Source organism: Cloeon dipterum, chromosome 1 (genome assembly GCF_949628265.1).
Source record: "Cloeon dipterum chromosome 1, ieCloDipt1.1, whole genome shotgun sequence".
In the NCBI taxonomy this organism is placed as follows: domain Eukaryota; kingdom Metazoa; phylum Arthropoda; class Insecta; order Ephemeroptera; family Baetidae; genus Cloeon; species Cloeon dipterum.
Genome location: NC_088786.1, coordinates 17,167,505 through 17,181,823, shown reverse-complemented (window position 1 = coordinate 17,181,823; position 14,319 = coordinate 17,167,505). Strand labels below are relative to the sequence as shown.

The 14,319-nt window shown below is 42.2% G+C and overlaps 1 protein-coding gene and 1 long non-coding RNA gene across 7 annotated transcripts in view; one reads left to right on the top strand and one right to left on the bottom strand.

Moving 5' to 3' along the window:
• The window catches only part of LOC135939432 (uncharacterized), a 175,800-nt gene that overhangs the window by 28,805 nt on the left and 132,676 nt on the right, over nt 1-14,319 (top strand). For 2 of the 6 annotated variants that reach the window (XM_065483849.1, XM_065483825.1), the window contains exon 1: nt 12,248-12,352. The exons of the other annotated variants lie outside the window; for them this stretch is intronic. In XM_065483849.1, coding sequence (XP_065339921.1) covers nt 12,315-12,352 — 38 coding nt within the window. In that variant the 5' untranslated portion in view covers nt 12,248-12,314. Of the gene's footprint in view, nt 1-12,247; nt 12,353-14,319 lie in introns of those variants that run through there. 6 annotated transcript variants of the gene reach the window in all.
• LOC135934695 (uncharacterized) lies at nt 6,660-7,200 on the bottom strand. The gene is made up of 3 exons (XR_010574134.1): nt 6,980-7,200; nt 6,819-6,922; nt 6,660-6,768 (listed from the first exon to the last, which is right to left on the bottom strand). It is a non-coding gene; the product is annotated as an uncharacterized LOC135934695 (long non-coding RNA).

The following is a 14,319-nucleotide window of genomic DNA, read 5'->3' as shown; positions in this document are numbered from 1 at the left end:
AAAGGAGGACGCTGAGCTTGCTGTGTGCATGTTCTCATTTTTTATTCAAAGTGGCCTGGGCATGGCTGCCTCCTCTCTTTTTCCCACACACACACACACACACACACACGCGCGCGCAGCGAGGGGAGTCTCGTCTTTCACAGCGGAGACACGACCGTGTCCATTTGGCTATAAAAGCTGATAGCATCGCTAATAGCGGGGCACGTATTATTTTCGCATCTCCCCGAAATTGTTTCGTCAGTTAAGGGAAGCAGGGGCGCATTGGCCGTAACCGAGACTATTATCATGTCCCTAGCCAACGCGGCAACAATGACTCTGACAACGAGAAATGCGATTTAGCTTGACGTCTGATTGCAGATTGTCCGCAGAATATTCATTTCAATATAAAAAAGATATGATACTATGGGAAACCTAGAAACTCCATGATACCAATGCTTAAAGTAGTTCTTAAAGGATGTGTCGTTGAAAAAAATAGCGAGATATATTATGTTAGGTTAGATATTATGAAAATCTCAGAGTACCGATTCAATTTTTGCAATCGGCTACCGCATTAGCGAACAAGCGCTGGACAAAGAGAGTGGCCATATTGTGACATTATCACTGTACAGGTTGGAAAAGATAATGATGCGTCAATTTTTAAAGTGATAATTAAAGAGTTTTACTATATTGATCATGATTTTAAACTAATAAATCGGCAAGGGACAACAATCAGGCGTATTCTGAACATCAGCGGCCATGACACTAATGACGTCACAAAATCTTTTTCTTGCACTTGTCGGCTAACGCTGTGATCGATTTAAAAAATTCCTTGGTTTTCTAGCGACACATTCCAAATTATATAATAATTATTGAAATCTATGTGCGCATATTTCCACTGCAGTTTAGAATTTCTTGCTGAGCTATATTCAACAGTTTACAGCAACTCTTTATTTCTCAAACGGTGTAAGCTTCACCATTAAAATGTTCTAACAAAAACTCCTTGGATATATTTCATAGGAATTTAACAAAAGTAGTGGTGTTCTGCGGCAATATGGAGAAAACGATGTCAATCACATAATGACCTTGAAGTACTCGAAGAGAGTTGCAGAGAAGGCGTCATTAGTGTTTCCATAGCAATAAAAAAACATGGAGCTGAAGCTGCAGATGATAAAAAGCCTACGATTTCTTTTAAAAATGCACCTTTTATCGACACATCCGAGTGCATTGCCCGGCTGCAGTGGCCCATTACTTCATTAAGAAAGATTCGGAAGCTAATTTGAACACATTTGGGGCCAAATTGTCTCGTTTCCGGAGAACGAATCGTTACGAGGGAGCTGCTCCCCGGCAGTTTGTGCTTTATCGCTTTTTTGATAAATATTGTTGCTGCGAACGTGCCCTCTGCTTGTGCTTGTGCCTGTGCGAGTGTGTGTGTTTAAACATAAATTCATCCTTGGCTGTGTGATAAAGCGCGCTGCCATGCAGTCATTGCTGTTGTTGTTGTTGTAGTTGATGCTGCGCGCAAAAAGCTTCAGCTATTAATTATCTTTGACACTATCACCGTGTGTCATCTCTCGCCTCTCACACAAACATACGCGCGATATTACATTATCACTCGACTACACTCCGCCGGCGCTGCCTGCCCTGCGGTGTCGAATTACAGATTGCTCGCGATGGATAAACGCCACCGCCAGATTCTCTCTGTACCGGCTAATTCTTCGGCGCGCGCCAGGCTTTCGCAAATTGCGTTATCGCACCCACCTGTCTGATGGATGCGAGTATTTGGCACCCTGTGGTCTGCTCCAGCCTGTAAGTCAATTTTCAGCGTCAAAACGCCCGTTAAAATTGACGCGCACGGGTCTGCACTCTCTATTCCATCAACATGCAGGTTTTGATTAATTTTACGAATCATGAATGCTAATTGCCCTTTCTACGAAAACCTGAAGAATTTAATAGCTCTTCCCACAGTAAAGAGTCCCACTGCGAGGACATATTTTTAAATAAACGTGTCTTGAAATATGTTAAAACTCAAAAAAGATGCCACACTCACCAGGAACAGTAATTAAGTTACAGAAAACAATCAATGCGGGCTGATAATGAATTGCGCCTAAATTTTACTCTATGATGACTCCATTCGGATTTGCTTTCGGCAGTTCGACTCGATTTGCTGGTTTGTGCCTTTCCAGCATGCGTGAAAGAATTTAACGAAACAAATGCCTTAGTGTTTCCAGAAAAGACACCGGTGAGGAGACAGTAAAACGAGTAGGTGATCCTTTTCTGGAATGAGTTTCATCCAATGAGGCTTGTGAGTCCATATATATGTGTTATTCGTTCACCGTGTGATTGGGAAACATGAAGTTTTCGCGAATTGTTAGCCATAAGGAGGTCGCTCTCATCTCAAAACCGCAAAATTCACGGAGACACCCAGCTGTCTCACCTTTTCGTTCCTACGATCCGATTTGAGCAGCTCAGCGTGGAGGCGAGTAGTATGCGGCTTAACTTGACAGTTAATCGCGAGCTTGGGTGCATTGAAAAGCGGCCTTTGCGCACAAAGAACTCATTCTGCAGGCAATATTGACGGTTTTTTGCAGTAACGCCAGCAGAGTCGAATAATCTGGCCGGCTTTGTTCGCGTCCGCGTATGCAAACAAAATGTCACTGCTCGCCTCGCTGAATGCTCTCATCTGCATGCAAAAAGCACCGACCGAGCTCTGCGAATAGAACATATTCAGTCGGTTTTGTTTCGCAACGGGCGTGGTCCGTGCTCGCTTTTAATAGCGGCAAAGGTTCGTGAATAAAACTGGAAACCAGCAGCAATATGATCAAAGAGACAGTTTTTCTGATCTAACTTGTTTTTATTTTTCCTGGCTATACATTTTTTTTAGCTCAAGCCGCGCGAATGGAGTGTGTTTGGAAACGAGCCGGCGGCTACGACTGTTTCGCGTTTTGTCGTCGGTTGATGTTATTAGCAGGCATTGTGTCTGCACTGACGTAATAATAATTAACGAAAAACCAACAGTGCTTGCGCGCAAGTGTGCGCTACATTATTAACAACAAAAGCCGATGCCGGCAGCGCTGCGGTAGACGAGCAGAGCAGAGCAGAGGGTGTGTGTATGTAATGAGAGGACAACAAAGACGCCGCGTCCGCACCGAGACTGACACAATGCGCGAAAGAATGAATGAAGACGTCGACTTTCCGCCAACTGGAAATCAGTTATTACTCCGAATACACAATCAGGCTTTTATTCGAGTCGTCTGCCGTACTAATTGGGCGTGCGGGGCGCTTTGTCAGCAGGATAATGAAGGTTTTGTGCGCCACGGAAATGTATTGGTTAATTAGAGATTTTCTGTGGCTCGCTGCCGCGCGCTTTGTTGCCTGCATTATGCATTCCTCCGCCTCCTTCGGCTCTTTGTTCGAGGCATGTCTAGACCTTTTCAATTGCAGTACATCGTTTTTTCCTTTACACGCCTTCCTGGCGTGATGTTATATTTCTGATGTCAAACAAGCTGGAGTGTACTCTGGTCCAGTGCTTAGTTGAGTCACCTTTATATAATTTTGAAAGATTAAAATGAAGATGGGAAATATGGAATTGACTGTTGCTATCAGTGCTGCAATAATTTTGTCAAAAGCAGTCTTAGTCCAAAATAAATCAAGACGCACAGTCACAAATAAAAGAAAATTAGCCCAAAATCCATTAAACCATTGGGCTGGATTGGAAATTTTAAACAGTTTTTTTTCGATAATTTTCGGGGATTAACCTCTTTTCTCATATTTGAAAAGGAACTTTGAGGTACACTCAGCAGAAAGTTTCCCAAGCCAATTTCCATTAATTCTTACGAAATTAACCACCGTTGGAAAATTTTTTCTGTATAACTTTTACAAATCGTTTGATTGTGTTGTGCAGGAATGGCAATTTATTTCGTTACATAGGGACGTAGCAAAAAGCCTTTGCAAAGAGGTTGTTTCAGTAAAAGTAGAATCCATTCAGGAACATCTAAAAAGAGCATTTTCCGTTTTTCACATTCGCAAATGCTCTCAATTTTGCAAATTGAAACGAACGCGTATACGTGACGTGGAGCACTGTGGGATGGCAAATCGCATACCGGCATGCAGCCAGAGGGGGGAAGTCAAAGGGGTTTACGCGACTCGTTCATTTGCCGGCCGCAAACAATGCGATCAAGAGTCACAAAGCAGGCGCAATTTCGAAGGCATGTTATCAAAAGTGCTGTGTGTGAGCGAGAGCGGAGAGAGTTTCGTCGGCTCGCTTGTGTAAATATACATAGCAGCAGCGCGCAGGCATAATGGCGATAATGGGAATGTTTCACAAAACAATGGTCACCGTTCTAAAGAGCAAATGTGCTGGCAAAGCATTGTTTTGTCTGCGGCGAGCGGATTAAACCCGCGACTTGTGTTGGGACGGGCCCAAGAGTGTGAATCAAATGAAACGCCATTGAAACTGAAAATCAACTCCTTGCCCCTGTGTGCCGGCTCGCTGCTCTCGCAAAATACACTCGCGCGCCGCGCCATTCAGCCGCCGCAACACTTTATAAATTCACTTGCAAACTCGGTGACCGCTTGCTTTTCTTGGCACGTGTTCGTTCACATTAAGCAATGGATCGGACGACGCATCTCAGGACCTGCTGTTATGCAAAACCGATAATTAAATCAAGATATTCCCTGAAAATCGCAGCAAAAAGGTCGAATTTTCCCGTGCTTTGCTGCTCGTGCCATGTCTTCTTTTTATTTTCTGGGGAAACATGAACATGCTTTAAAATTCCCACAAGTTTCGCTCATTTCTAGTGGTCGCTGTTCACAGAGAATGGTGGACGTTGTTTCAAGATAAAAAATTGCAAAATTTATAATCAGACGTTTTTCCAACGGGAAACTCTTGGAAATCGATTACATATCGCTAGAAGTGGAATTGAAGCAAGCACTTGGCAAAATAAATAAAATAAACCTTATGAATTTCAATAAGCACTGCAAACAATTTGCTGTTATGTGGCAAATTAAAATTACCATTTTAAAAAGAAAATAAGTCAAATGCAAATTTCTTTACCGTGTAATACAAAAAATATTTTAATCACACGAAGCTATACGAGAATATATTCTCAACTGGTTATGGTTCGATTCAATTTGCCCATCAACCTGCTCGCGCGATATACCTTTCCCCGATAAATCTCCATTAAATTTGTTTTCTGGGGCCACTTACATTTTTACTGCACACGCTGGTTGCTTTGGCAGGGCGAGAGAAATTGCGAGCGATGCCGAGCAACCATTCAGTGAGCAGGAATAACACTTTCGCTGAGCAATAAATAATTTTGACCCTCTTGCTGCTCTCATTCGCCGGTCGGTATGAATCGGTAACGCGGCGACACAAGGTGGCGCTACATATTCATCTCACGCGCGTTTGCTCAAGTCGATTTTTGCACTTCTGGCGCGCCAGACGTGAAGTGAATAAGAGCCAATAAATGCGAACGAACGAACAGCCAGCGAGAGAGAGAGAGAGAGAGAGAGAGAGAGAGAGAGAGAGAGAGAGAGAGAGAGAGAGAGAAGGTAAGGGAGCATTTTTTCATACATCCCCTGCTAGTCCCCGATCCTCACACACATCGGCAACTTTTCTTCTCAAAGAACAAGTTAAGAAGCGAAATGATAAATTTTTATTGAATTTATTTTGCCACGCGCGGTTCTCCAGCAACTTTTACCCCCGTTCACTGAACTGAATGTAATTTAATTCGCCGTCATTTGCAGCGGCGAATTTTGTGAAAGCCTCTTTATTTCTGCAAGCGCTATAAACGGGTGAAAATTCCGCCCGCTATAATTGACGCAGAAATCAAAACACTTTTCCATCCAGCGTTTTTCTCTCTCTCGCTCTCTTATTTTTCCGATCCGCTTTGCTCAAAGTTTCCATAATTGGTAATGCGCACTGCAATTACATTTTATACTCCAGTGTGTTTTATTTTTTCAGCATGATGGAGCAAGCAAAAAAGCTTTCACGCTAATGACAGTTGCGAAGCGTTTTTCGTTTCCAATCAAAGCGATCTGGAGCAAAACTGCAACGTTAGTATTTTTTCTCGTCTGATGGATGGAAATTGCGTGTGCAATCAAAGGCAGAGAGACGGTCCAATTCATTAAAAAGTCGCGAGCAATCTCCGATTACAAATCAAGTCAAAAACAAAAAATATTATTCCTTTTTACATGACGTACCAATAATTTTTATTGAGAATTGAATTATTTCAATCAGAAAATTTCTCTTCTGAGCTGTACGATGCAACAATTTATTTTATTTTTCCGAAGAAAATACATAACAACACAGTTTGTATACGTAAATTCAAATTAATTTAAAATTTCAAAATTTATACTCATATTAATAATCATATTTGTTTTCAACGTCACGTTGTTGCGAGAAAGAAAGAAATAAATAGAATTCGAAAAAATTACTCAAAATTCCCTAAGCTCAGGCCGACAATACCTATACGCACAAAGCCTTTCTTCTCGCGGTGGGTTCTACGACCGCCAGCTGCAGCAAATTCAGAGATTCCTAAGCAAATATCCCAAAAATGCACAAGGAGGGAAAGCCAAATTTAAACCCGCGCAACTAACAAGACAATTTGACTTTATTTAATTACTCTAACAGCACACAAACAAGAAATATAACGCGGATCACTCGAATTCCGCTTCGACGCCTTCAAACTGATATCACTAGCTCCCTTCTGGACCATGAACCCTACGTCGCTCCGCCACTGCCGAAACTGGCAGAAATTAGCAGCAGCCTGACCGCTCACTCGCCGGCATCTGAAATCGATTCCTAAGTGGCGGCCCTGAACTTACTGCCAAAAAACTACCTTAAAGTCCTCGGCACGGCCCTACGACGGAAGTCCTCGGCGTTGCCCACGAGCCCTCCAAAAGTGATCTCCTACCTTGTCTGATTACGCTGTCCGACTTCGGCCTGCCCACACAAACACAAAATCAGTTACAGGAATTTACTTGGCTCCAGAGATCTTACTCGTTTAACTCGTGGACTTCGCTTCTCCTCGTTCCGTCCTTGTTCGGGTTTTTATACGGTCCTTTCTCCTCCTGCGTCTAGCTCCTCCTCGTTCTCCACGTTAACCCCTTCCTGTGCCTGTCATCTTTTGAGAGGGTAGCTTTACTCCCCTAAGAAAGAAGAAGGTTATCCCCTTAGCACCCTCATCCCCACTTCCTTAAAGCGCCCCTGCCCTTGCATCACACCAACGTACACTCAGGAGGTCACAAAACACGCCCCTCAATTCTGCACAAAATTAGAAACGAATTCATACTGAAATGAAGTTGACAAATATCTAGGTGCTTCAAAGAATACCGGTGGGCGTGACACATTATGCACAAATGAAGGCACGCTTGTCATCTGGACATTCGCTCTTTTATCTCTCCAAACAGAACAGGCCTCTTCAAAATAACGTATTTTCGTCTGCGACTGATGGTAATTGGCAAAATGAGCTTACGAAGTCAGCTCGGCTCGTTAGAAGTCTCTAAATTCAATTTTTCTTTCCCTTTGATGTTTCAAACGAAGAAAAAATTATTTAATAATTACCTCTCACAGTTTGCAACAATTTGCGAATTCGCAGTTTATGCTTGGGAACTGTCGATTTGATTGGGTCTTTTAATTGATTGCACAGCCTCGATCGAAACGCCAGCTGGCCTCGATGCGCAACTGAATGCTGTTCCGCTTGAAACGAACCGAGTCGAGCGAGCGAGCAATTTAATTCCCATTGATTGGTGGATGCGAGCAGTGAATAAAGTGGTGAAGCTGCATTCGTTTCTTGCCAGTGTGCACTGGGGCTTAACGGTGCTTTTTTAATTTAATGGAAAGAGTAGCATGGAGAGGGAAATAGCCAACGTAATTTGGCACGTGGACAGAACTAATAGCGATTTAATGGCAGCAACATCCGCGCACATCATGTAAAATGCTGCTGTCGTTGCCACAAAAACAAAATACATTTTCTGCTTGACATTTTATTTATTAATTTTTGTATGTTTTAGGAACGTGCAAAATTAACTATCTGCTATTTTTTCTGCGACTGCTATGATGTTCAGTTCTACAAGTAATAAATTTTTAGGCATTTTGACTATTTGAATATAATCGATTATTACTTCCAAACCAGCAAACTGAATAATTTATTCACGGTTTAATTTGAAAATCTAAGAAAAACGTATCAATTTTTACAATTTTTCACGCTGTACGACACGAGCCACTTATTTTGTTCAATTTTCCAAGGAACCACACCCTCGTTTTGAAATTCCCGTGAGTAACTTCCTCTTCCAGAGTAGTTGATGTTCACTGAGAACGTATATATAATATGTAGTAGACGTGTTTGACATGAAAAATTAAAATTTATGTAAGAAATTTATAGTCATTATTTCAACGATTAACTCTTGTTAATCGATTAGTTTTATCATTTTAAGTGGTGTTAAGTTTTTCACTGATTTCAGTTGGCAAAATAAACAAAATATGGGAAAAAAACAAGAACCAATTATTTTTACCATTCATTCTCCTGAAGATCAAAATTTGATATTTAATATTGAACAGATCATTTTTGTTGTTAAAAAATTGATCATATTTGTACATCCTTAGCCATGCCATAGAAGAATAACATACGTAATAACATAGATAAAAGTTGCCGGAGTAATACGTTTCATATAAATATCTTGAGTATGTGCGTATTTTTCCCATCTCGTGACATAGCCGTGGGATTTTTACCCGAACAACGTACGGATCATGACCGATATTAAAAAGTGTTGCGACTCACAGGGCAATTTTTGCCACCGTTAGCATCGTTTAAGCAGTCGAAAGCCAAACAGCAAACCAAGATTTGCGGTCGTATTTCGGGCTTTGCGACGGCTGGGCTAAAAGCCTCACAAGCGGCGGGCTGGGAGCGGGCTTGCCGGGTTTTAACGGCGGCGTGAATAATTCAGCGAGCCAGAAAGTATGCCCGGCTGCTGGAAATTAGCTTTTGTTTGCAACCGAGAGGCTGGCATTATTAACGAGCGCCAGCCAGAATATTGCAACAAAGAGAAGAGTGCCGCTGCGCTGCTGCTCCAGAGTGAGAGAGCGAGAGAGAGAAGAACAAGTTGGCTGGTTAGCTGCGGAACACAAAGGCAAGTGGGTCGGCGGTGGCGATTATCTGCGCGGCCGTAAATATTAAGCCAAGTTGGAAGTGATTTTGCAGGCAGCCGGCCCGAGGGCGGCAATCCAATTGCACTCGGCCCATTAATGCAATCACCGGCGCATATTGCACCTGCGCTCGATACCTGCGGCCAAATGCAATCGTAAAGTTTTATGCTGCGCTGCTTGCGCTAATGACGTCGCGAGACCGGCATAATTCCATTCGCTTTCCGAAGTGCGCGCTTTAAAACTTTTATGGCTGTTTATTTGAATTTGAAATTAGCCAGCAGCCAGCTCTCTCGCTCTCTCGGCTGCTTCTTTCTCCGCTTCGTTTTATGGCTCTCAGGAGTAGGATACTTCACGCTCGGCGCAGCGGACGCGCCGGTTGCATACGCCCGAGAGCCGCAGGGGACAAAAATGGACTTCAACGCGCGCTCGCGACATTGCGTCGCCGTTTATCGGCCTAATCTCTTAGAATGCCCTCAGCGTTAACCTATTTTTTTATTTATTTTTTTGCCATGCCCTCTTTTTTAATTATCTGGGGAGGGGAACCATGCCTCCATTTCAAAATTTCCGTGAGTCGCGTCGTCTTCCAGTGACCGCTTTTCCCAGAAAATTCGGCGAGCGCGTGTTTCTTTCATTAAGTTTTTTCAAAAATATTGTAAACAGTAAACTTGTGGAAATTGACTATTTATCGTTAAAGTGGAAAAGAAACAAGCGGCTATATCACTGATTGCTTTTGGTAAAAAAATATTAACGTCTAAAGATGATTTTTTTTACTCAAAACCGATTATTAAATGTGTGAGACACCGATTAAAATAATCAACTATCTTGAGCAAAGGTCGATTATTTTTCTCATCCCTATGAATAGGGGGGCCAGTTTGTGACAAAACATGTTGGGACTAATTTATTTTCAAATTTTGAACAACGAGTACAAATCCAGTTACTCTGCAGAAATGCCTTCCTCGGGTGTTGTATTAACTATAAAGAAATTAATAATTAAAAAGGTAATCGAGGATGGAGATCGACGAGAGTAATATGAGTTTGTAATTAACGCCAAGGGCAATATCATCAGAGGCGCTACGCATTCAGTTTTTGCAATTACAAAAGAGAGGTGCACAGTCCCGAAATTGATCGTTATCCCGATTGGGAGGTCTAATCAATTCCTCTCTCTATCCATCTTTCACGGCGAAACAAAAAGGCGTGCGGAACGAGAGGCTCATTTGTGCAAGTCCAATTAAAACAAACTCGGCGGTAAGGGCGGAGGAACAGATTGGCCTGCTCTTTCGGGCAGGCAGCTGTGATTCTGCAGAAGAGAAGAAGAGGCGCCTCGAGAAATAAATTTCTTATCATTTGTTCGCGCAACACGCGCGCGCGCCACAAGGAGCCGCTGATTAATCAGAGCCGGAGAGAAGAAATTCCTGCTCGACAAAGGCTGAGGCGGCGGCTTGTTTGTGCAAAAAAGGATCAGCCGGCTGTTTTATGTGCCGATTATTTCTCCCGCATTGCAGCTCCTGCCGTGTCGTTTACTTTTTTATGCCGACACCATGGCTAGAGGCGGCACGGGGATGGATTTCCACCTCCTGCCCTGTAATGGCTCCTTTCTCCACGCGCGTGCCTGTGTTTGCAAAAAATTCAGAAATACCTGCTGCTGCTGCAGGAATGGGTTGTGTAATTACAACATTTCATTATTTGCTTGCAGTGGTACGTGCGGAATTTAAATTTCACTTTGCCAGCAGCATGTTGTTGTTGTTGTTATTTCGTGTACAGCCAGCCAGTCAGCGTAGGTTATTTACCCAAAATCGATTTTTCCGCAAGGAATGTTTGTGTGTGCGTCTCTCTTTCTCTTTGTCCTCGTTCCGAGTGTGTGTGTGCAGCGAGTGAACGCTAGTTTTAGCTGCCTGCCGTCGAAATAATATGTGTTCCTCCCGAGAGCGAGCTGGCGGGCGGGCGGAGAAAAAGCAGCAGGAGAATAAAGGATGATGTGCTGGAAAAACCGTCGGCTATAAAATCCGAATCCTGCGCTGGCACGCGCGCATCCAGCCTTTTCGCACGGAGAACGCATGCAAATTTTTCATATCCGTCGGGGCACAATTGGGGATGAAATAATAATGCGTCTACCATTTGTCTCTCGCTCTCTTTTTTCCAAAATTTGAATACCGCCGTTGAGAGTCAAGAGCGGCACACACTACTGCCTCTTCATCGCTCCGCAATATCCAGCCTTTTATTTCTGCCGGTGTGTAGCACTGCGGTTTGGCAATTGTGCGCCTGCACGGGGACCAAATTGAGCCGACGACTGCGAAAACGTTATGTATTCCAAGCACTTCAATCTAATTTTCACAACTTCATGGCGTTGTCCCTTTCCTTTGAATAACATCACGTGTGTTTTGTTCACAACACCGAAAAAATGTTTCACTTCTTTTTAATTTTGAGCTTAAACAAGCGCGAAAGGCATAAATTTTCTGATTCAACTTATAAAAAATATTACCTCCCTAATTATTCAATATCACAAAAATATCAAACCTTGAACAGATTGATCCGATCCTGTACATCTTTACACAACTTTGTTAGAAATAAAATGTCTCTCACAATTAATTTAAATGCCTTGTGCAGATTTATTTGTTGTTAGAAACACACTCTCTTGAAATTATTTATTTACAATTTGAAAATTGTTTGACACAGTTTTTGAAATTGAAAGAGTTGGACAATATGTACTTCAAAGATGCTTAGCCAGCAAAGTTTCCCACGTCTGAGCAGCTCACACAGCTAAACGGCTTATGCAGTTGTTGCGAAACGACGCCCTCGACTGTGCAATTTGTAATTGCTGCGAGCAAGCGAGCGAGCGAGATAGGAGAAAAATGAGCACAGGATTGGTTGGCTGCCATTGTGGCCTGGTTTCCTAGTGAAATTCCACACAGTTATTGAGCAAACACGACGAGTTACGTAGCTCGGCGTTTGCTTGTTCTTTGTGCTCGCTCTCGGCGCCACCCTGGCCGTGATAGTTATGCCTGTTTAATATGTAATTTCGCCAAGTTGCAAACAAAAGAGAGCCGAGTGCACCGAGCTGCCGCTTAATTATTTACCGCGGCCTAATTAAACTGTAACACGCGGCCGGCATTATTATGCTAATTGCTTGTTTTGTTGTTGCAGGTACGGACATGTTAATTGGCCACTCTTTGAACAAACAAATCGTGCGTGAATGTATATACACTGCAATGAATGCCGACATGACCAGAGGTATTTGTGCAGACCAAAAGTACTTCCAGTTTGGGCAGATTCCATTCTGGCTCATCCAGGAACGAAAATTAACTGCAGCATACGGGCTGTGATGTTAATTTTTACTTTAGGAAAATAGTTCAGTATTTTTATTTTTTTACAGGAAAAAAGTTAGGTTTAGACGGTTAGTCATAACTTTTTTTTTAAATTCAATGTAAATTTTTCAAGACGACAATTTGCAAAGGAAATAGTTCTCGTTATTAATGATTAGTTCCACGCCTCTGCAATTTTTAACAATTTTTAACTGCTACAATGTCCTTAAAAGTGGTCGTATTTCATTAAACTTTTGACGATGGCATATCATTTTATACTTTTGCAAACAAAAAAGGGTTACGGTAAATCGTGTTCAGAAGTTTAACGGCTCTTGTAGGAGAGTTTTTTTCAGAAAACTTAAATTTGAATATTTCATTTTTAATTTGGTTGCATAACTTTCAGGTAAATAAGTTAAATCAAAACGACTTTTCTCGGGTACTGGGGTCGGTAATTTTTCCCGAATTTTTTTTTAAAATTTCAATTTTCATCACCAGTCCGAATTAGCCCCGATTTTTTGAATTGAAATAAAATTTTGCAAAATTACCCCACAGTTGAATTATTATATCACAGTATTTCCTTGTTAAGTGTCTGAATTCCATTTTGATCCAGCTTTATGGTAGCTAATTTAGGAAAATCGTTTGTAGTAGTCACTATTTTGAGCTGAAGTGAGTATTTTAGCGTTAAATTTAATCTTTAAACAAAATTGGGTGAAAATCATCGATAAATTTGTGTTCAAAGTTGCCAATTTTCTCTCTCGTTCGGTTTGGTGCGCAAAATTATTTACAAGCACAGTCTGTGGTTTGTTATTATTAGTTCCAGCCGAGAGCCGCACCAATAAATGGAAATACCGCGACCACCGAAGTACGCACGGCGGGGATAAACCGCGCGCGGGTGGCAGACGAAATTTGAAAACTTTCCATGTTTACTCGAGCGCGAAAGTTGCTGTTTCGCCGAGGGTTTGTCGCCGAGCAACTTTTTGATATTAACACTGCCGGGGCCGAAAAATTATTTCCGAAAGAGATTAGAAGGCACACGGCAGGCGAGGCCGGCGCCACGTTCACGCGCACGCAATCTCCCGTTACAAATGCAAGCAGCACACACGCTAATTACCTCTCGTGCGTGCGTGTCACATCACGAGAGAGAGAGAGAGAGAGAGAGAGAGAGAGAGAGAGAGAGAGAGAGAGAGAGAAAGAGCAAACAAACAAAAACGCAGGGACCTTCGCCGCAGCGAAAGAGGAAGGCTGAAAAAAGGGCGAGCAAAGTTTTTTAATTAATACCAGCGAGCGAACGAACCGGCTCTGTTTTGCCTTTTTTTAATCTCCCCGCGAATTTGCTCGGAAAAAGACAGCGGGTGTCACGTTTTATGGCGAACAAGCGGAATTTTTTGATGGAGTCTGCTTGAGGCAATTTTTCGCCAATCGATCTTCGTACCCGTTCTCCGAATTATTTCCCTCGCGAACGACCACCAAAGAGAGCGAATTGCACTGCTTTCCCTGTGGAAAAGGGAAATTTTTTGGACAGTGAAAAGCTGCGTTGATCCTTGAATATCAGTAACAAGTGATTACTTGACTTTGGAGGAATTTCTCATAAAAAACAATTAATTGTAGGGTTGCGAATCGAAGACAATCAACTAGTTTTGTCTGAAATTTATTTTAAGTGGACCATTATTGAAAAATTATGATAAATAATTAGTTCCTTGACCTTAAATATGCTATGAAAAATAGGAAAAAAGATTCAATTTACCCAAGTGATTGCCTTTTAAATTTTAAAAAATCAGTTCCTTCATTCGTTCACTAATTAAGTAGTCAGAATTGAGTCCATAGCGGATATCCGTAATTCCCACACTGTTGGATAGCTTGCGACGAGAGTAATCGTAAATGAGGTTAAAAATCGTT